Source organism: Bombina bombina, chromosome 1 (assembly GCF_027579735.1).
Source record: "Bombina bombina isolate aBomBom1 chromosome 1, aBomBom1.pri, whole genome shotgun sequence".
NCBI classification, from domain to species: Eukaryota; Metazoa; Chordata; class Amphibia; order Anura; family Bombinatoridae; genus Bombina; species Bombina bombina.
This window is the reverse complement of record NC_069499.1, coordinates 242,415,337-242,437,268: the sequence shown is the minus strand read 5'-3', so window position 1 is coordinate 242,437,268 and position 21,932 is coordinate 242,415,337. Positions and strand designations below refer to the sequence as shown.

Genomic DNA, 21,932 nt, shown 5'->3' with positions numbered 1-21,932 from the left:
TGGAGTATAGATAGTAGTGGGCCTTTAACGTCTGCAGAGCCCTAATCGAATTAGAATTAAGGAGTTTAGCTAAGATCTATCTTTTCGTTTGGAGTGTTTTAAAGGTGGAAGTGGATAATGACTGTTGTTCTTGTTTCTCTAATACCTCAATCTCCGATTGCAGTTTTTCTGACCTCCATGGGCCTTTTTAGTGGCTAATGATTTTGCTTTTATCAACAACCCCTGATATACGATTTATGTGCTGCCCATGTGTGAGTAGTTACTGGGTGTCTCCTCATTCAGTGACCAGTATTCGTCTAGTGCCCTGGAAATACTCTTGTACGTAGTTTGGGGTTTAACTGTTGCTGGGTCGAAGGTCCATGACCGCTGTCTGTGTATGTTTATAATTCCTGTCATCTCAATTAGTATAAGGGAGTGGTCAGACCACACACATGTTTGAATAGACGATGAGCGCACACTCAGCAACAAAGTCTGACTGACAAATATATAATCCAGTCTAGAATAGGATCCGTGGGCATATGAGTAGTAGTATGTATAGTCTAGTGTCGGTCCATATTTAGCCTCACCCAGTGTCCATAATGTTATGCATAGCCAGGGAATCCCTAATAGCTTTCGTAAATATTGTGTCTTTGCTGCTTGTTAGTCAGTTTAGCTGCTGTTGTGTTTTTGTAGGGAGATTAAGAGATGTTAAAATCTCCAGCTAATATGATACGGGACTGGGACCACTGGGTCAGGAGCTGTGAGATCTGCCTAAAGAACACGTCTTGCTTCTCATTGGGGGCGTACACATTACAGATAGTTACCGGTACATTTTGTATACGTCCCCTAACAATGAGATATCTACCTGTCGGGTCTGCGATTACCTCCTCCGTGCTAAACTGAAGCGATTGGTGAATAAAAATGGAGACCCCCCTCTTTTTCGTATCTGTAGTCGAGTGGTAGTGCATTGGAAATTGTTTTGACCAATATCTAGGGATCACTGTTTTAGTGAAATGTGTTTCTTGCAGCATTATAAGGTCAGCTTTTGCTCTAGAATATTGGGTGAGGGCAGTTTTATAAGGTCAGCTTTTGCTCTAGAATATTGGATGAGGGCAGTTTTACGCTTAACATCTGTATTAAAGGGACAGTAAAGTCAAAACTAAACTTTCATGATTCAGATAGGGCATGCAATTTTAAACAACTTTCCAATTTACTTTTATCATCAAATTTGCTTTTTTTCCCTTGGTGATATTTTTGAAAAGCTAAACCTAGCTAGGCTCAAACTGATTTCTAAACAGTTGAAAACCGCCTCCTAGCTCAGAGCATTTTGAAAGTTTTTCACAGTTAGACTGTGCTAGTTCACATGTGTCATAAAGATAACATTGTGCTCACTCCCGTGAAGTTATTTAAGAGTCTTCACTGATTGACTACACTGCATGTCTGTCAAAGGCACTTAGATAAGGAGGCTGTCTGCAAAGGCTTAGATACAAGGTAATCACAGAGGTAAAAAGTATATTAATATAACTGCGTTGGTTATGCAAAAACGGGGAAAGTGTAATAAAGGGATTATCTATCTTTTTAAATAAGAAAAAATTTGGTGTAGACTGTCCCTTTAAGGCCTCTTACATTATGTGAGATTTTAATGTTTTGGACCATTGATCATATTTTCCCTATCCTTCTGTCTGGAGTGGACTCACTTACTCCCCCTAAGTAGCTTTTAGTACCACAATAACAAAACCTGGATGAACACATAAAAAAACAAAACAACAATTTATCTTTAAAAATGCAGAAAAATAGAATGCATGAGCCTAATGCCCATGTACCCAAGGTGAGCATATTTCAAAGGTAGTTAACCAAACAAGTAAAACAGGCGTGCAATAAGAATTTGTAAACGTACAATTTTAACTGTGTGTAAAGAAGTCTCAAAGAGTTTGTGAATTACATCCACCTGTTTTCCTATAAACATTTCGTACATAAACCCTGTAACTCCCTTTCCCCCAGCCATGTGAATTAAGGGTCCCCCCTCCCCCAAAGTTCCATTGTTACCATATGTCCTCACCCTTGTAATGTAGACTTCCATGGGGCCACGGAGTCAGATTATAATCTTCCCACCCCTCCCAGGGCCTGTCCGGGTTTCCCCCAAACAAAGGGTGAGAGAAGGGGGGGTCTCGCATAATGTCCAGGTCCTTGCAATAGTCCTGCCAACAAAATAGAAAGGTTAGTTCTATACTCATCTGAAGCTTTCTATCCCAGGAGATACATCAGGGCCGGGTTTCCTGGCATCGTAAGTGACCTAGGAGAGGCTCTTGTTTTTTTGCTTCTTTCTAGCCACCTTCGTCCAGTTTTGTCGTCTTGAGAGGACCCGTGAAGTAGTCGGCTCCTCGTCACCCCCCCCCCCAGGGCCACTAGGGGGGAGGCTCCAGGCTCAGGTGTCGGGGATGTTGCATGCTTCTTTGATAGTGAATGTTACCCCATTCCGGATGATGTGGAGAGCAAAGGGGAACCCCCAACGATAGTTAATCTGATTTTTTTTTTTTTTTTTTTTTTTTTTTTTTTTTTTTTCCCTCAGCAGGAGCGTGAGTGGTCTCAGGGCTCCCCTCCTTTGTAAAGTTCTCACACAGAGGTCCTGGAAGAACTGGACCACAGAGCCCTGAAATTTAAAGGTCGGGTTCTTTCTAGAGGCAGCGAGGATGGCTTCCTTTTCTCGAAAGCGAAACATTCAAACTATCACATCCCCTTGGTGGGCAGCTTCCTTAGGTTTCGCTCTCAGGGCCCTATGGGCTCTTTCCATCTGAAATGTATCCTCATCTGCTTGTCCTGTTATAGCTTGGAAGAGTAGGGTCGGATATCTCTCCAACTCACCAGAAGATATGGACTCAGGAAATCCTTTCAATCTGATGTTGCGGCTGCGATTTTCCTTGGTTTACCTTGATTTTAAACAAATTTACTACAGATGCACCTTCTAGTGGCACGTTCTCTGATCTTGGCATGTCATTGATGCAATTGCCATTTTACTTATACATATATAAAACCTATTTTATTTTTGCTTGGTTCTTTTTAACAGTTTTTTTCTTTGCTGTATCCTCTCAGACTTATGCAGGCAACAGTAGACCACGCCTTCCCATACATGCACACCAGAGATGCATTTGGTCAGAAAATTGCCCAGTTCCAGGTGAGCAAGAGCACACAAACCCAAATGTGGGGGGGAAACTGGATAATATAGGGGAGAGTGTACAGCAAGCTGATGTATCATAAATTGCCATGGGAAATTGAATCTAGGAGTCCTGACAAATCAGTTCCTCTTTTTTAGTTGGTCTAATTGGCGCTGCATGAGTGTGTTTTTAGCGTGATAATCAAAGTTGTTATGGTGTTGGATTTTTTTTTATTTACTTATTGATATTGAGAAAATGATGGACCTAGTACACCCAGGACTTTTGTAAAACTAAGGGAAGAATTGCAAAACATTTAGATAATGCTGCAGACAGCACTTAAAGTGATAGCAAACATATAATGCTCCTACAATGTATACTGAATATTTGTAGTAAATTGAGTAAATAGCTGGTGTGAAGATTAAATAACCAATAAGCCACAGTCAGTTAAACACCCCTTTGCTCAGGCCTTTCAATGATCTGCTGTGCCACCCACCCATGCAAAGTAAGTAGTGTGCTCCTTAGCAGCTTTGCATTCTCTCTAAAGGGTTTTGCACCCGGCATACAGAGTGAGCAGCTGACAAGAGGTGCGTCTGGCTAGGTATGTAAATATACACTTACATGTGGTGCTACTGGTTTATTTAATACTCACACCTGCTATATATTCGCTGCAGGAAGATCTGTAACTATTCAGGCTGGCATAGTAATTCCTGTATAGTTTTCCCCTGTGTTTTTGTTATTTTGTGTGTGGGGAGTTTGTTGCTGGTGAGCTGATACTGGGCTTAGACATTTTAGTTTAACCTTTTTTTTTTTTTTTTTTTTCCCTGTGACAGCTGATGCAGGGGAAGATGGCAGATATGTACACCCGGCTTGTAGCATGTCGCCAGTATGTCTATAATGTGGCAAAGGCTTGTGACCAGGGACATGTCAACTCCATGGTAAGCTGAGTGGCATCTCCGGCAATCTGAGAATGAAAGATACGGCAACTAAGTATTCGCTTTAACATTTTACAGTAACGGCTCTTTCACTGTTTCAGTAAATGGTTGTTTCACTCGTTATTGCTAGGCTCACTTTTTATTTACTGTAGCGTAAGTGAGGACTTTGGTCTGATGTCCCCTAACTAACAAACCAGTATTTAATAATAAAAAAAAGAGCCATACTTATTTAAACACCAAATGAATGTCTAGAATGTATCACAGGTACAAATCCCCAAATCCAAACTTATTCTGAAATCCACACTTTTTATTATCAAAAACTATTTATATTTTTTTTTTTCATTCCTGTAAGTCACAATCTTGTCTGCCTGTGTCTGATGTTTATTTCTCTTGTTAAGTGTATTCAGTCCACGGGTCATCCATTACTTATGGGATATATTCCCTTCCCAACAGGAAGTTGCAAGAGGATCACCCAAGCAGAGCTGCTATATAGCTCCTCCCCTCACATGTCATACCCAGTCATTCTCTTGCAACTCAACTAGATAGGACGTTGTGAGAGGTCTGTGGTGTTTTTTATACTTAGTTTATTTCTTCAATCAAAAGTTTGTTATTTTAAATGGCACCGGAGCGTGCTGTTTGTTCTCAGGCAGTATTTGGAAGACGAATCTTCCTGCGTTTTCTATGATCTTAGCAGAAGTAACTAAGATCCACTGGCTGTTCTCGCACATTCTGAGCAGTGGGGTAACTTTCAGAAAGGGAATAGCGTGTGGGGAATCCTGCAAACAAGGTATGTGCAGTAAATTATTTCTCCAACATAGGTGTGTCCGGTCCACGGCGTCATCCTTACTTGTGGGATATTCTCTTCCCCAACAGGAAATGGCAAAGAGCCCAGCAAAGCTGGTCACATGATCCCTCCTAGGCTCCGCCTTCCCCAGTCATTCTCTTTGCCGTTGTACAGGCAACATCTCCACGGAGATGGCTTAGAGTTTTTTAGTGTTTAACTGTAGTTTTTATTATTCAATCAAGAGTTTGTTATTTTAAAATAGTGCTGGTATGTACTATTTACTCTGAAACAGAAAAGAGATGAAGATTTCTGTTTGTAAGAGGAAAATGATTTTAGCAACCGTTACTAAAATCGATGGCTGTTTCCACACAGGACTGTTGAGAGGAATTAACTTCAGTTGGGGGAACAGTGAGCAGACTTTTGCTGCTTGAGGTATGACACATTCTAACAAGACGATGTAATGCTGGAAGCTGTCATTTTCCCTATGGGATCCGGTAAGCCATTTTTATTACAGACAGAAAAAAAGGGCTTCACAAGGGCTTTTTAAGACTGTAGACATTTTCTGGGCTAAATCGATTTATATATAAACATATTTTATACTCCATAGCCTTGAGGAATTATTTTAATCTTGGGAATTTTGTAAAATAACCGGCAGGCACTGTATTGGACACCTTATTCTCTAGGGGCTTTCCCTAATCATAGGCAGAGTCTCATTTTCGCGCCTGTATTGCGCACTTGTTTTTGAGAAGCATGACATGCAGATGCATGTGTGAGGAGCTCTGATACATAGAAAAGACTTTCTGAAGGCGTCATTTGGTATCGTATTCCCCTTTGGGCTTGGTTGGGTCTCAGCAAAGCAGATACCAGGGACTGTAAAAGGGTTAAATATAAAAACGGCTCCGGTTCCGTTATTTTAAGGGTTAAAGCTTCCAAATTTGGTGTGCAATACTTTTAAGGCTTTAAGACACTGTGGTGAAATTTTGGTGAATTTTGAACAATTCCTTCATACTTTTTCGCAATTGCAGTAATAAAGTGTGTTCAGTTTAAAATTTAAAGTGACAGTAACGGTTTTATTTTAAAACGTTTTTTGTACTTTGTTATCAAGTTTATGCCTGTTTAACATGTCTGAACTACCAGATAGACTGTAATCTGAATGTGGGGAAGCCAAGGTTCCTTCTCATTTAAATAGATGTGATTTATGTGACACAAAATTTAGAGAAAATGATGCCCAAGATGATTCCTCAAGTGAGGGGAGTAAGCATGGTACTGCATCATCCCCTCCTTCGTCTACACCAGTCTTGCCCACACAGGAGGCCCCTAGTACATCTAGCGCGCCAATACTCCTTACTATGCAACAATTAACGGCTGTAATGTATAATTCTATCAAAAACATTTTAGCCAAAATGCCCACTTATCAGCGAAAGCGCGACTGCTCTGTTTTAGAAAATACTGAAGAGCATGAGGACGCTGATGATATTGGTTCTGAAGGGCCCCTACACCAGTCTGAGGGGGCCAGGGAGGTTTTGTCTGAGGGAGAAATTTCAGATTCAGGGAAAATTTCTCAACAAGCTGAACCTGATGTGATTACATTTAAATTTAATTTGGAACATCTCCGCGCTCTGCTTAAGGAGGTGTTATCCACTCTGGATGATTGTGAGAATTTGGTCATTCCAGAGAAACTATGTAAAATGGACAAGTTCCTAGAGGTCCCAGGGCCCCCCGAAGCTTTTCCTATACCCAAGCGGGTGGCGGACATTGTAAATAAAGAATGGGAAAGGCCCGGTATACCTTTCGTCCCTCCCCCCATATTTAAAAACTTGTTTCCTATGGTCGACCCCAGAAAGGACTTATGGCAGACAGTCCCCAAGGTCGAGGGGGCGGTTTCTACTCTAAACAAACGCACCACTATACCCATAGAAGATAGTTGTGCTTTCAAAGATCCTATGGATAAAAAATTAGGTTTGCTTAAAAAGATGTTTGTTCAGCAAGGTTACCTTCTACAACCAATTTCATGCATTGTTCCTGTCACTACAGCCGCGTGTTTCTGGTTCGATGAGCTAGAAAAGGCGATCAATAATAATTCTTCTTCTTATGAGGAGATTATGGACAGAATTCGTGCTCTCAAATTGGCTAATTCTTTCACCCTAGACGCCACTTTGCAATTGGCTAGGTTAGCGGCGAAAAATTCTGGGTTTGCTATTGTGGCGCGCAGAGCGCTTTGGTTAAAATCTTGGTCAGCGGATGCGTCTTCCAAGAACAAATTGCTTAACATTCCTTTCAAGGGGAAAACGCTGTTTGGCCCTGACTTGAAAGAGATTATCTCTGATATCACTGGGGGCAAGGGCCACGCCCTTCCTCAGGATAGGTCTTTCAAGGCCAAAAATAAACCTAATTTTCGTCCCTTTCGCAGAAACGGACCAGCCCCAAGTGCTACGTCCTCTAAGCAGGAGGGTAATACTTCTCAAGCCAAGCCATCCTGGAGACCAATGCAAGGCTGGAACAAAGGAAAGCAGGCCAAGAAACCTGCCACTGCTACCAAGACAGCATGAGATGTTGGCCCCCGATCCGGGACCGGATCTGGTGGGGGGCAGACTCTCTCTCTTCGCTCAGGCTTGGGCAAGAGATGTTCTGGATCCTTGGGCGCTAGAAATAGTCTCCCAAGGTTATCTTCTGGAATTCAAGGGGCTTCCCCCAAGGGGGAGGTTCCACAGGTCTCAATTGTCTTCAGACCACATAAAAAAACAGGCATTCTTGCATTGTGTAGAAGACCTGTTAAAAATGGGAGTGATTCATCCTGTTCCATTAGGAGAACAAGGGATGGGGTTCTACTCCAATCTGTTCGTAGTTCCCCAAAAAGAGGGAACGTTCAGACCAATCTTAGATCTCAAGATCCTAAACAAGTTTCTCAAGGTTCCATCGTTCAAAATGGAAACCATTCGAACAATTCTTCCTTCCATCCAGGAAGGTCAATTCATGACCACGGTGGATTTAAAGGATGCGTATCTACATATTCCTATCCACAAGGAACATCATCGGTTCCTAAGGTTCGCATTCCTGGACAAGCATTACCAGTTTGTGGCACTTCCGTTCGGATTAGCCACTGCTCCAAGGATTTTCACAAAGGTACTAGGGTCCCTTCTAGCGGTACTAAGACCAAGGGGCATTGCAGTAGTACCTTACTTGGACGACATTCTGATTCAAGCGTCGTCCCTTCCTCAAGCAAAGGCTCACACGGACATTGTCCTGGCCTTTCTCAGATCTCACGGATGGAAAGTGAACGTAGAAAAGAGTTCTCTATCTCAGTCAACAAGGGTTCCCTTCTTGGGAACAATAATAGACTCCTTAGAAATGAGGATTTTTCTGACAGAGGCCAGAAAAACAAAACTTCTAAACTCTTGTCAAATACTTCATTCTGTTCCTCTTCCTTCCATAGCGCAGTGCATGGAAGTAATAGGTTTGATGGTAGCGGCAATGGACATAGTTCCTTTTGCGCGCATTCATCTAAGACCATTACAACTGTGCATGCTCAGTCAGTGGAATGGGGACTATACAGACTTGTCTCCGACGATACAAGTAAATCAGAGGACCAAAGATTCACTCCATTGGTGGCTGTCCCTGGACAACCTGTCACAGGGGATGAGCTTCCGCAGACCAGAGTGGGTCATTGTCACGACCGACGCCAGTCTGGTGGGCTGGGGCGCGGTCTGGGGACCCCTGAAAGCTCAGGGTCTTTGGTCTCGGGAAGAATCTCTTCTACCGATAAATATTCTGGAACTGAGAGCGATATTCAATGCTCTCAAGGCTTGGCCTCAGCTAGCAAAGGCCAAGTTCATACGGTTTCAATCAGACAACATGACAACTGTTGCGTACATCAACCATCAGGGGGGAACAAGGAGTTCCCTGGCGATGGAAGAAGTGACCAAAATCATTCAATGGGCGGAGACTCACTCCTGCCACTTGTCTGCAATCCACATCCCAGGAGTGGAAAATTGGGAAGCGGATTTTCTGAGTCGTCAGACATTTCATCCGGGGGAGTGGGAACTCCATCCGGAAATCTTTGCCCAAATTACTCAACTGTGGGGCATTCCAGACATGGATCTGATGGCCTCTCGTCAGAACTTCAAGGTTCCTTGCTACGGGTCCAGATCCAGGGATCCCAAGGCGACTCTAGTAGATGCACTAGTAGCACCTTGGACCTTCAAACTAGCTTATGTATTCCCGCCGTTTCCTCTCATCCCCAGGCTGGTAGCCAGGATCAATCAGGAGAGGGCATCAGTGATCTTGATAGCTCCTGCGTGGCCACGCAGGACTTGGTATGCAGACCTGGTGAATATGTCATCGGCTCCACCATGGAAGCTACCTTTGAGACGAGACCTTCTTGTTCAAGGTCCGTTCGAACATCCGAATCTGGTCTCACTCCAACTGACTGCTTGGAGATTGAACGCTTGATCTTATCAAAGCGAGGGTTCTCAGATTCTGTCATTGATACTCTTGTTCAGGCCAGAAAGCCTGTAACTAGAAAAATTTACCACAAAATATGGAAAAAATATATCTGTTGGTGTGAATCTAAAGGATTCCCTTGGGACAAGGTAAAAATTCCTAAGATTCTATCCTTTCTTCAAGAAGGTTTGGAGAAAGGATTATCTGCAAGTTCCTTGAAGGGACAGATTTCTGCCTTGTCTGTGTTACTTCACAAAAAGCTGGCAGCTGTGCCAGATGTTCAAGCCTTTGTTCAGGCTCTGGTTAGAATCAAGCCTGTTTACAAACCTTTGACTCCTCCTTGGAGTCTCAATTTAGTTCTTTCAGTTCTTCAGGGGGTTCCGTTTGAACCCTTACATTCCGTTGATATTAAGTTATTATCTTGGAAAGTTTTGTTTTTGGTTGCAATTTCTTCTGCTAGAAGAGTTTCAGAATTATCTGCTCTGCAGTGTTCTCCTCCTTATCTGGTGTTCCATGCAGATAAGGTGGTTTTACGTACTAAACCTGGTTTTCTTCCGAAAAAAGCAACTTCTACCTCTCTCTCTTTTTGGATTAAAAGCATCATCAGATTGGCTTACGAGACTGCCGGACGGCAGCCTCCTGACAGAATCACAGCTCATTCCACTAGGGCTGTGGCTTCCACATGGGCCTTCAAGAACGAGGCTTCTGTTGATCAGATATGTAAGGCAGCGACTTGGTCTTCACTGCACACTTTTACTAAATTTTACAAGTTTGATACTTTTGCTTCTTCTGAGGCTATTTTTGGGAGAAAGGTTTTGCAAGCCGTGGTGCCTTCCATCTAGGTGACCTGATTTGCTCCCTCCCTTCATCCGTGTCCTAAAGCTTTGGTATTGGTTCCCACAAGTAAGGATGACGCCGTGGACCGGACACACCTATGTTGGAGAAAACAGAAGTTATGTTTACCTGATAAATTACTTTCTCCAACGGTGTGTCCGGTCCACGGCCCGCCCTGGTTTTTTAATCAGGTCTGATAATTTATTTTCTTTAACTACAGTCACCACGGTATCATATGGTTTCTCCTATGCAAATATTCCTCCTTTACGTCGGTCGAATGACTGGGGAAGGCGGAGCCTAGGAGGGATCATGTGACCAGCTTTGCTGGGCTCTTTGCCATTTCCTGTTGGGGAAGAGAATATCCCACAAGTAAGGATGACGCCGTGGACCGGACACACCGTTAGAGAAAGTAATTTATCAGGTAAACATAAATTGTTTTTTCTAAGGAATGGAATTGACTAAGAAAATACTGCTGATACCGATGTAATGTAAGTACAGCCTTAAATGCAGTAGCGACTGGTATCAGGCTGATGAATGTATGTACAATAAGTAATTTTCTAAGGAATGGAATTTGACTAAGAAAATACTGTTAATACTGAAGTAATGTATGAGCCTTAACTGCAGTAGAAGCGACTGGTAGCAGGCTTATTAATAACACTACCTAACTTTTAAAGTGCATGTTTAAAACGTTTACTGGCATGTTATTCGTTTTTTGTGAGGTACTTTGGTGATAAATCTTTTGGGGCATGATTTTCCACATGGCTGTCGTTTATTTCTACATAGAAACGGTTAACTGAGGTTTCCCACTGTTGTAATATGAGTGGGAGGGGCCTATTTTAGCGGGGGGGGGTTTTGCACAGTAAAAATTCAGTTAGTCTTCCTGCTTCTTCCTCCTTGATCCAAGACGTCTCTAGAGAGTTCAGGGGTCTTCAAAATTCATTTTGAGGGAGGTAATCAGTCACAGCAGACCTGTGACAGTGTGTTTGACTGTGATAAAAACGTTAATTGTTAAATTGATTATCCATTTTTGGGTATTAAGGGGTTAATCATCCATTTGCTAGTGGGTGCAATGCTTTGCTAACTTAATACATTTACTGTGAAAATTTGGTTGCTATAACTGATTTGGTTCATTGTTATTTCAACTGTGACGATTTTTTGTGCTTCTTAAAGGCGCAGTAGCGTTTTTTAGATTGCTTGTAAACTTATTTGAAAGGATTTTCCAAGCTTGCTAGTCTCATTGCTAGTCTGTTTAAACATGTCTGACACAGATGAATCTGTTTGTTCACTATGTTTGAAGGCCAATGTGGAGCCCCACAGAAATATGTGTACTAAATGTATTGATGTCACTTTGAATAAAAGTCAAATTTTATCTATAAAGGAATTATCACCAGACAACGAGGGGGGAAGTTATGCTGACTAACTCTCCTCACATGTCAGTACCTTCGCCTCCCGCTCAGGAGGCGCGTGATATTGTGGCGCCAAGTACATCAGAGAGGCCCATACAGATCACTTTGCAAGACATGGCTGCTGTTATGACAGAGGTATTATCTAAATTGCCTGAATTAAGAGGCAAGCGCGATAGCTCTGGGTTAAGGACAGAGCGCGCTGATGATGTGAGAGCCATGTCCGATACTGCGTCACAATTTGCAGAACATGAGGACGGAGAGCTTCATTCTGTGGGTGACGGATCTGATCCAGGGAGACCGGATTCAGAGATTTCTAATTTTAAATTTAAGCTTGAGAACCTCCGTGTATTGCTAGGGGAGGTATTAGCGGCTCTGAATGATTGTAACACGGTTGCAATTCCAGAGAAAATATGTAGTTTGGATAGATACTTTGCGGTACCGGTGTGTACTGACGTTTTTCCTATACCTAAAAGGCTTACAGAAATTATTAGCAAGGAGTGGGATAGACCCGGTGTGCCCTTTTCCCCTCCTCCGATATTTAGAAAAATGTTTCCAATAGACGCCACCACACGAGACTTATGGCAGACGGTCCCTAAGGTGGAGGGAGCAGTTTTTACTTTAGCTAAACGTACCACTATCCCGGTGGAGGATAGTTGTGCTTTTTCGGATCCAATGGATAAAAAATTAGGTTACCTTAAGAAAATGTTTGTTCAACAAGGTTTTATCTTACAGCCCCTTGCATGCATTGCGCCTGTCACTGCTGCTGCGGCATTCTGGTTTGAGTCTCTGGAAGAGGCCATTCGCACAGCTCCATTGGATGAGATTATGGCCAAGCTTAAAGCACTTAAGCTAGCTAATGCATTTGTTTCTGATGCCGTTGTACATTTAACCAAACTAACGGTTCAGAACTCCGGATTCGCCATCCAGGCGCGCAGAGCGCTATGGCTTAAATCCTGGTCAGCTGACGTGACTTCTAAATCTAAATTGCTTAATATTCCTTTCAAAGGGCAGACCTTATTCGGGCCCGGCTTGAAAGAAATTATTGCTGACATTACTGGAGGTAAGGGTCATACTCTTCCTCAGGACAGGGCCAAATCAAAGGCCAAACAGTCTAATTTTCGTGCCTTTCGTAACTTCAAGGCAGGAGCAGCATCAACTTCCTCCGCTCCAAAACAGGAAGGACCTGTTGCTCGTTACAGACAGGGCTGGAAAGCTAACCAGCCCTGGAACAAGGGCAAGCAGGCCAGAAAGCCTACTTCTGCCCCTAAGACAGCATGAAGAGAGGTCCCCAGATCCGGAAACGGATCTAGTGGGGGGCAGACTATCTCTCTTCGCCCAGGCTTGGGCAAGAGATGTCCAGGATCCCTGGGCGTTGGAGATCATATCTCAGGGATATCTTCTGGACTTCAAAGCTTCTCCTCCACAAGGGAGATTTCATCTTTCAAGGTTATCAGCAAACCAAATAAAGAAAGAGGCATTTCTACGCTGTGTGCAAGACCTCATAGTAATGGGGGTGATCCACCCAGTTCCGCGGACGGAACAAGGGCAAGGGTTTTACTCAAATCTGTTTGTGGTTCCCAAGAAAGAGGGAACCTTCAGACCAATCTTGGACCTAAAAATCTTAAACAAATTCCTAAGAGTTCCATCATTCAAAATGGAAACTATTCGAACCATCCTACCCATGATCCAAGAGGGTCAATACATGACCACAGTAGACTTAAAGGATGCCTACCTTCATATACTGATTCACAAAGATCATTATCGGTACCTAAGATTTGCCTTTCTAAACAGGCATTACCAGTTTGTAGCTCTTCCCTTCGGGTTAGCTACGGCCCCGAGAATTTTTACAAAGGTTCTGGGCTCACTCCTAGCGGTGCTAAGACCGCGAGGCATAGCGGTGGCTCTGTACCTAGACGACATTCTGATACAAGCGTCAAGTTTTCAAATTGCCAAGTCTCATACAGAGATAGTTCTGGCATTTCTGAGGTCGCATGGGTGGAAGGTGAACGTGGAAAAGAGTTCTCTATTACCACTCACAAGGGTCTCCTTCCTAGGGACTCTGATAGATTCTGTAGAAATGAAAATTTACCTGACGGAGGCCAGGTTATCAAAACTCTTAAATGCTTGCCGTGTCCTTCATTCCATTCCACGCCCGTCAGTAGCTCAGTGCATGGAAGTAATCGGCTTAATGGTAGCGGCAATGGACATAGTACATAGTGCATCTCAGACCTCTGCAATTATGCATGCTAGGTCAGTGGAATGGGGATTACTCAGATTTGTCCCCTCTACTAAATCTGGATCAAGAGACCAGAGATTCTCTTCTCTGGTGGCTTTCTCGGGTCCATCTGTCCAAGGGGATGACCTTTCGCAGGCCAGATTGGACAATTGTAACTACAGATGCCAGCCTTCTAGGTTGGGGCGCAGTCTGGAACTCCCTGAAGGCTCAGGGATTATGGACTCAGGAGGAGAAACTCCTCCCAATAAATATTCTGGAGTTGAGAGCAATATTCAATGCTCTTCTAGCTTGGCCTCAGTTAGCAACACTGAGGTTCATCAGATTTCAGTCGGACAACATCACGACTGTGGCTTACATCAACCATCAAGGGGGAACCAGGAGTTCCCTAGCGATGTTGGAAGTCTCAAAGATAATTCGCTGGGCAGAGTCTCACTCTTGCCACCTGTCAGCGATCTACATCCCAGGCGTGGAGAACTGGGAGGCGGATTTTCTAAGTCGCCAGACTTTTCATCCGGGGGAGTGGGAAGTTCATCCGGAGGTCTTCGCTCAACTGATTCATCGTTGGGGCAAACCAGATCTGGATCTCATGGCGTCTCGCCAGAACGCCAAGCTTCCTTGTTACGGATCCAGGTCCAGGGACCCGGGAGCGGCGCTGATAGATGCTCTGACAGCCCCTTGGGTCTTCAACATGGCTTATGTGTTTCCACCATTTCCGATGCTACCTCGACTGATTGCCAAGATCAAACAGGAGAGAGCATCTGTGATTCTGATAGCGCCTGCGTGACCACGCAGGACCTGGTATGCAGACCTAGTGGACATGTCGTCCTGTCCACCATGGTCTCTACCTCTGAGGCAGGACCTTCTAATACAAGGTCCTTTCAAACATCCAAATCTAATTTCTCTGAGGCTGACTGCATGGAGATTGAACGCTTGATCCTATCAAAGCGTGGCTTCTCGGAGTCAGTTATTGATACCTTAATACAGGCACGGAAGCCTGTTACCAGAAAAATTTACCATAAGATATGGCGTAAATATTTATATTGGTGCGAATCCAAGGGTTACTCATGGAGTAGGATTAGGATTCCTAGGATATTGTCCTTTCTACAAGAGGGTTTAGAAAAGGGCTTATCTGCTAGTTTGTTAAAGGGACAGATTTCTGCTCTGTCTATTCTCTTACACAAACGTCTGGCAGAAGTTCCAGACTTCCAGGCTTTTCGTCAGGCTTTGGCTAGGATTAAGCCTGTGTTTAAGACTGTTGCTCCTCCGTGGAGCTTAAACTTGGTTCTTAAAGTTCTTCAAGGGGTTCCGTTTGAACCCCTTCATTCCATTGATATTAAACTTTTATCTTGGAAAGTTCTGTTTTTGATGGCTATTTCCTCGGCTCGAAGAGTCTGAGTTATCTGCCTTTCATTGTGATTCTCCTTATCTGATTTTCCATTCAGATAAGGTAGTTCTGCGTACTAAACCTGGGTTTTTACCTAAGGTAGTTTCTAACAGGAATATCAATCAGGAGATTGTTGTTCCATCATTATGTCCTAATCCTTCTTCAAAGAAGGAACGACTTTTGCATAATCTGGACGTAGTCCGTGCCCTAAAATTCTATTTACAGGCAACTAAAGATTTTCGTCAAACTTCTTCCCTGTTTGTCGTGTACTCTGGTCAGAGGAGAGGTCAAAAAGCTTTGGCAACCTCTCTCTCCTTTTGGCTTCGTAGCATAATACGTTTAGCCTATGAGACTGCTGGACAGCAGCCTCCTGAAAGAATTACAGCTCATTCCACTAGAGCTGTGGCTTCCACCTGGGCCTTTAAGAATGAGGCCTCTGTTGAACAGATTTGCAAGGCTGCAACTTGGTCTTCGCTTCACACTTTTTCAAAATTTTACAAATTTTACACTTTTGCTTCTTCGGAGGCTGTTTTTGGGAGAAAGGTTCTACAGGCAGTGGTTCCAGCCTTGTCCCTCTCATCAGCCGTGTACTTTGGCTTTGGTATTGGTATCCCACAAGTAATGGATGATCCGTGGACTGAATACACTTAACAAGAGAAAACATAATTTATGCTTACCTGATAAATTTGTTTCTCTTGTAGTGTGTTCAGTCCACGGCCCGCCCTGTCTTTTTAAGGCAGATCTAAATTTTAATTAAAACTCCAGTCACCACTGCACCCTATGGTTTCTCCTTTCTTGTCTTGTTTCGGTCGAATGACTGGATATGACATGTGAGGGAAGGAGCTATATAGCAGCTCTGCTTGGGTGATCCTCTTGCAACTTCCTGTTGGGAAGGGAATATATCCCATAAGTAATGGATGACCCGTGGACTGAATACACTACAAGAGAAATAAATTTATCAGGTAAGCATAAATTATGTTTTTGGGGGGGGGGGGTTGTCCTAAAAGTGAGTAATAGTTATTTAAAACAACAAATGTTACTTTTCTGATTACAGTACTGATCTATCTTTCTGAGGGTACTGTGTATACAAAAGTATTAGAAATGATATAAAACTACCTTTTAGGTTACATGTATAAGCTGTATATGACATGTAAATATTGCCTAAATGACATAAGATATTGTTGTTTACACTTGATCCATCCCCTCTCCAAGTTGTCCAATTTTACAGATGCAAATATTCCAAAGTCCAAACTATTCTGAAATCCAAACCTTTTCTGGTTGCAAGCTGTTTATATATAATTAGTTACCCAGTATTTTATATAAAAAAGCTAGTTATTTCTGGTTTACAAGTGCACACTATGGACCATTGAGACTTTTATTTCATTAATAATGTTGTTGGTTTTTTCTTTAGCTGTTTGATATTACCCTAAAATATGTTAGCAGATGTTTATTTTCTAATATTGTACGTGAAAAATTCCCAATAAAGCTTGTTAAAAAAAAATAGAATTAAAGTCAGTTGATGCTTTACCCTTGACTACGAAGGGCATGTTTTCCACCATAATGTTCTTAGATTGTGAATGATGATGTGTTGTCCTTTTTAATGCGATCACAAAATCCATGTTCTGTGGTGAAAGAATAAAGAGGGACCACAGGGGATTTCTGTCATTCCAGTAAGGGTTCTTGACCCCGTGATAGGTGATTACCAAAAAATATCAATCACATGCGTGATTTATTTACTATATAGAGGGTGGCTTTCATATTTTTATAGCTGCCAACTGATTGGCATAGTAATTACAATCACCTGACAGCAAAAGGGCCAGATTACGAATGGAGCGCATAATTGCGCCTACTCAAGCACAATATTTGTGCTTCATTCAGTAATACTGGCACACGCAAATGTGCACTGGTATAACAAGTTCAGCACAATGCGAATGCAACCTTGTGTTCGCATTGCATGTAAGCTTTGGACTCACGAGAGCGTGCTTCCATAGGCTCTAATGGGAGCCTCGTTCTCATGCCATGAGACATGGCAGATAAACCCAGTACAGAGATGGGCAGCAAAGGTGTAAATGTATATATACATATATATTTGTGTTTATATGTGATATATACAAAGGCTGCATCTAAAGATCAATTTCATAATCAATTAATCTGACAATTTTTTTTCTCTTTTTTTCCCCCCCAATTAATTTAAAAAAAAAAAAAAAAAAAAAATACTATATTTAAAATAAAATCCACATAATGGGTGTTACAAATATAAACTTCAGACTAAAACTTTACATTAACACAAGTAAATAACAAGGTTGGCACTATATCATGCAAAGCATAGTCCCAAATCACCTGATACTCCAAACAATGACTCCGATTTTATTTCTGGGTTGCACATAATCCAGGAGTAGTTGTAAATTTATACTGTCCTGAAAAAAGTGAAAAGTAAACGTCTGTGACGTCCTTTAGGCTAAGTGTATAACCATAAAACACAATACCATGTGCAAGAGCTGAGTAAAGCAGCTGGTGCCGTGCACTGACCAATCACTTGCAGACCAACTATCGATAATGAGATCCGTTGACAACTTTTTTTTATAATTGATTATATTGATTAGTTGTTGCAGCTCTAGTGTATACATATATATCTATATGTGTGTGTGTGTGTGTATATATATATATATATATATATATATATATATATATATATATATATATATATATATATATATATATATATATATATATATATATATACATATATGTGTGTGTGTGTGTGTATATATATATATATATATATATATATATATATATATATATATATATATATATATATATAAACACATAGACTGCAATGTAAAGGCACTTTTCCACATCCACACACTTTAACCCCTAAAAACTGCTTTGTGCAGTTATTAATTACAAAATTTAAAGATGCTACAATTTATTTATTTTTTAACAAAATGAACCTCACACTTTATTTTGGGGGTCATTTTTAAAATTAACCAGATATCTGATTTCTGGTTAATTTTCAAAGCATAAATTGCTACCGCGAGCTTGCAGTAGCATTAACCCCAAGGACCTACAGGGTCCTATAAAAACTGTCAGTTAATGACCAAGGACGTACCCTGTACGTCCTCAGGGGTTTCAAGCGGTGTGGCCCTCTCAGTATCGGCCAGCGATGGTGCCGATTGTTGGTGGGTGGGAGCCAGAGCAGGGAGTCGGGTGGGCGGCCCATCACTGGATAACTTCCTGATCCAGTGAGCACAAGCGGTGGGCGGCGGCCGGGAAACTGGGTATTGGCAGTAGCCAAGATGGCGGCAAATAGGTAGAGGGGGAGGGTTAGAGAGCTGTTTGGGGGGGGATCAAGGAGGTTGGGTCTAAGGGGGAATCCAACACTGCAGAATAAATTTTAAAAAATTATATTAAAAAATAAGCTTTTTATTTTAGTACTGGCAGACTTTCTGCCAGGTCTTAAGATGGCGGTGACAATTGTGAGGTGGAAGAGGGGGATCAAGGGGGTGGGATATGTCGGGTATGAGGCTGATCTCTACACTAAAGCTAAAATTAACCCTACAAGCTACCTAATTAACTTCTTAACTGCTGGGCATAATACAAGTGTGGTGCACAGCGCCATTTAGCGGCCTTCTAATTACCAAAAAGCAAAGCTAAAGCAATATATGTCTGCTATTTCTGAACAAAGGGGATCCTCTCCTGTTTATAGTAATTTGACACACTGCAGCATAGCTCCTACCTTGCACCTCTGACCTCAGTGTCATTAGGAATCCAGGATAATTTAGGAAGCATTGCTGCTGGCTATTAGGACAGTAGATCTAGGGGTCGATTTATTAAGCTGCAGCGGACAGAGGCAGCTCGCCTCTGGCGGAATTAAGCATTGCACATGAATGCAATTTTGCATTCTTCTGCAACGCCGCCCCCTGCCAGTGCACAGCCAATACATGCGCGGGCAGGAGCTGTCAATCTCCCCGGTCGGACGATACCGGGGAGATTGAAATTTGCCACCTTAGAGGTGGCGTAGAGGTCAGGGAAGCAGAGGTCTGATGACTGCTGCTTCATAAATACGGACTGACGGTTCTCTTGTGAAAACCTGCAGTCGTAGAGAGGCGAAAGGCTGGCGAAGCCTTTGATAAATCGACCCCCTAATGTAGTTTTTTGTGACTTCAGATCTGTGTGTCTTTAAGCACTCAGCTGAGCCCTGCCTAATTTTGATGCTATATACCCAGAATGTGTTCCAGAGATTGGTATTGTTAATATTATGGGGTAGGTGTAAGAGCTTGGTGCTATAATCTGTATAATATGGTATAGATAAATCTAAAATACTATTACTATCAGATGGGTCGTCAATACTCCAGTAGCTTGCTTGCTCTGCTGCAAAGTGTCCTTGGAAGTTTTTATATATATATATATATATAAATAGCTTAACATTAGATTAAATTTTATGACAGATTGTCGGTAAAATCAGGCATTTTTGCCAATTCAAGCATATTGCAGAAATGCTGCTACTCAATTAGGACTATTATGTCCCTTTAAAAAATATATATATATAATCCAAATGTCAAAACCTTGGAAGTCATTTAGTAAACTGTTGTATCATTAATAAGATCAGCAACTAACTTTGTAACCAGATGTGTCCCCCAATCCCCACAAGTCACATCCTATATAATAAAAGGCCAAGTGTGTTTATCCAAAGCTGTCATGCGCAATAGAGACTGCGCGTGAGGACAAACACACCTGGCCTTCCAACTAACCTGGCGTCGTGTGGTGGAGTGGGTGGGGCCGGTCGTGACGCGGGCGGGGCCAGATACCGGGCCTGGCTGCTAAGAGACAGAGAGCTCTAAAGAGGGGGGATAGAGAGAGGGAGGGAGAGAGACAGCAAAAGAGAGGGGGGAGAGAGACAGCAAAAGAGAGAGGGGGAGAGAGACAGCAAAAGAGAGAGGGGGGAGAGAGACAGCAAAAGAGAGAGGGGGAGAGAGACAGCAAAAGAGAGAGGGGGAGAGAGACAGCAAAAGAGAGAGGGGGAGAGAGACAGCAAAAGAGAGAGGGGGAGAGAGACGGCAAAAGAGAGGGGGAGAGCAAAAGAGAGGGGGGAGAGAGACGGCAAAAGAGAGGGGGGAGAGAGACGGCAAAAGAGAGGGGGGGAGAGAGACGGCAAAAGAGAGGGGGGGGAGAGAGACGGCAAAAGAGGGGGGGAGAGCAAAAGAGAGGGGGGAGAAGAGACGGCAAAAGAGAGGGGGGAAGAGACGGCAAAAGAGAGGGGGGAGAGAGACGGCAAAAGAGAGAGGGGGAGAGAGACGGCAGAAGAGAGAGGGGGAGAGAGACGGCAGAAGAGAGAGGGGGAGAGAGACGGCAGAAGAGAGAGGGGGAGAGAGACGGCAGAAGAGAGAGGGGGAGAGAGACGGCAGAAGAGAGAGGGGGAGAGAGACGGCAAAAGAGAGAGGGGGGAGAGAGACGGCAAAAGAGAGAGGGGGGAGAGAGACGGCAAAAGAGAGAGGGGGGAGAGAGACGGCAAAAGAGAGAGGGGGGAGAGAGACGGCAAAAGAGAGAGGGGGGAGAGAGACGGCAAAAGAGAGAGGGGGGAGAGAGACAGCAAAAGAGAGAGGGGGGAGAGAGACGGCAAAAGAGAGAGGGGGAGAGAGACGGCAAAAGAGAGAGGGGGGAGAGAGACGGCAAAAGAGAGGGGGGGGGAGAGAGACGGCAAAAGAGAGGGGGGGGGGGAGACGGCAAAAGAGAGGGGGGAGAGAGACGGCAAAAGAGAGGGGGGAGAGAGACGGCAAAAGAGAGGGGGGAGAGAGACGGCAAAAGAGGGGGGGAGAGCAAAAGAGAGGGGGGGAGAGAGACGGCAAAAGAGAGGGGGGGAGAGAGACGGCAAAAGAGAGGGGGGAGAGAGACGGCAAGAGAGGGGGGGAGAGAGACGGCAAAAGAGGGGGGGGGGAGAGACGGCAAAAGAGAGGGGGAGAGAGATGGCAAAAGAGAGGGGGGGGAGAGCAAAAGAGAGGGGGGAGAGAGACGGCAGAAGAGAGAGGGGGAGAGCAAAAGAGAGGGGGGGAGAGAGCAAAAGAGAGGGGGGATAGAGAGAGAGCAAGGGGTGGGACCACTGTACTGCAAAAAATGGTCCGTGTACATGGGCTTTAGGACTAGTTATAGATATTTGAATAATCTTTCACATCTATTTAGAGTATGGCTTTATATTAGTTCTTTTATAAAATCTGTATTGATTAACGTTACTATGATACACATGCTTTTTTAAGTCCCTGTGAATTGCTCATATTCAAGAACAGCAAAAGAGAGAGGGGGGGAAGACTGCAAAAGAGAGGGGGGGAGATGGCAAAAGAGAGAGGGGGGGGAGATGGCAAAAGAGAGAGGGGGGGGAGATGGCAAAAGAGAGGGGGGGGGAGAGACGGCAAAAGAGAGAGGGGGGAGAGACGGCAAAAGAGAGAGGGGACGAGAGACAGCAAAAGAGAGAGGGGACGAGAGACGGCAAAAGAGAGAGGGGACGAGAGACGGCAAAAGAGAGAGGGGACGAGAGACGGCAAAAGAGAGAGGGGACGAGAGACGGCAAAAGAGAGAGGGGACGAGAGACGGCAAAAGAGAGAGGGGACGAGAGACGGCAAAAGAGAGAGGGGACGAGAGACGGCAAAAGAGAGAGGGGACGAGAGACGGCAAAAGAGAGAGGGGACGAGAGACGGCAAAAGAGAGAGGGGGAGAGAGACGGCAAAAGAGAGAGGGGGAGAGAGACGGCAAAAGAGAGAGGGGGAGAGAGACGGCAAAAGAGAGGGGGA

At 43.6% G+C, this 21,932-nt stretch overlaps 1 protein-coding gene across 1 annotated transcript in view; it reads left to right on the top strand.

Annotated features, from left to right (window-relative positions):
- Positions 1-21,932, top strand: part of IVD (isovaleryl-CoA dehydrogenase) — a 146,650-nt gene that overhangs the window by 93,447 nt on the left and 31,271 nt on the right. The window contains exons 9-10 of the mRNA XM_053697896.1: positions 3,070-3,151; positions 3,962-4,066. Coding sequence (XP_053553871.1) covers positions 3,070-3,151; positions 3,962-4,066 — 187 coding nt within the window. The remainder of the gene's footprint in view (positions 1-3,069; positions 3,152-3,961; positions 4,067-21,932) is intronic.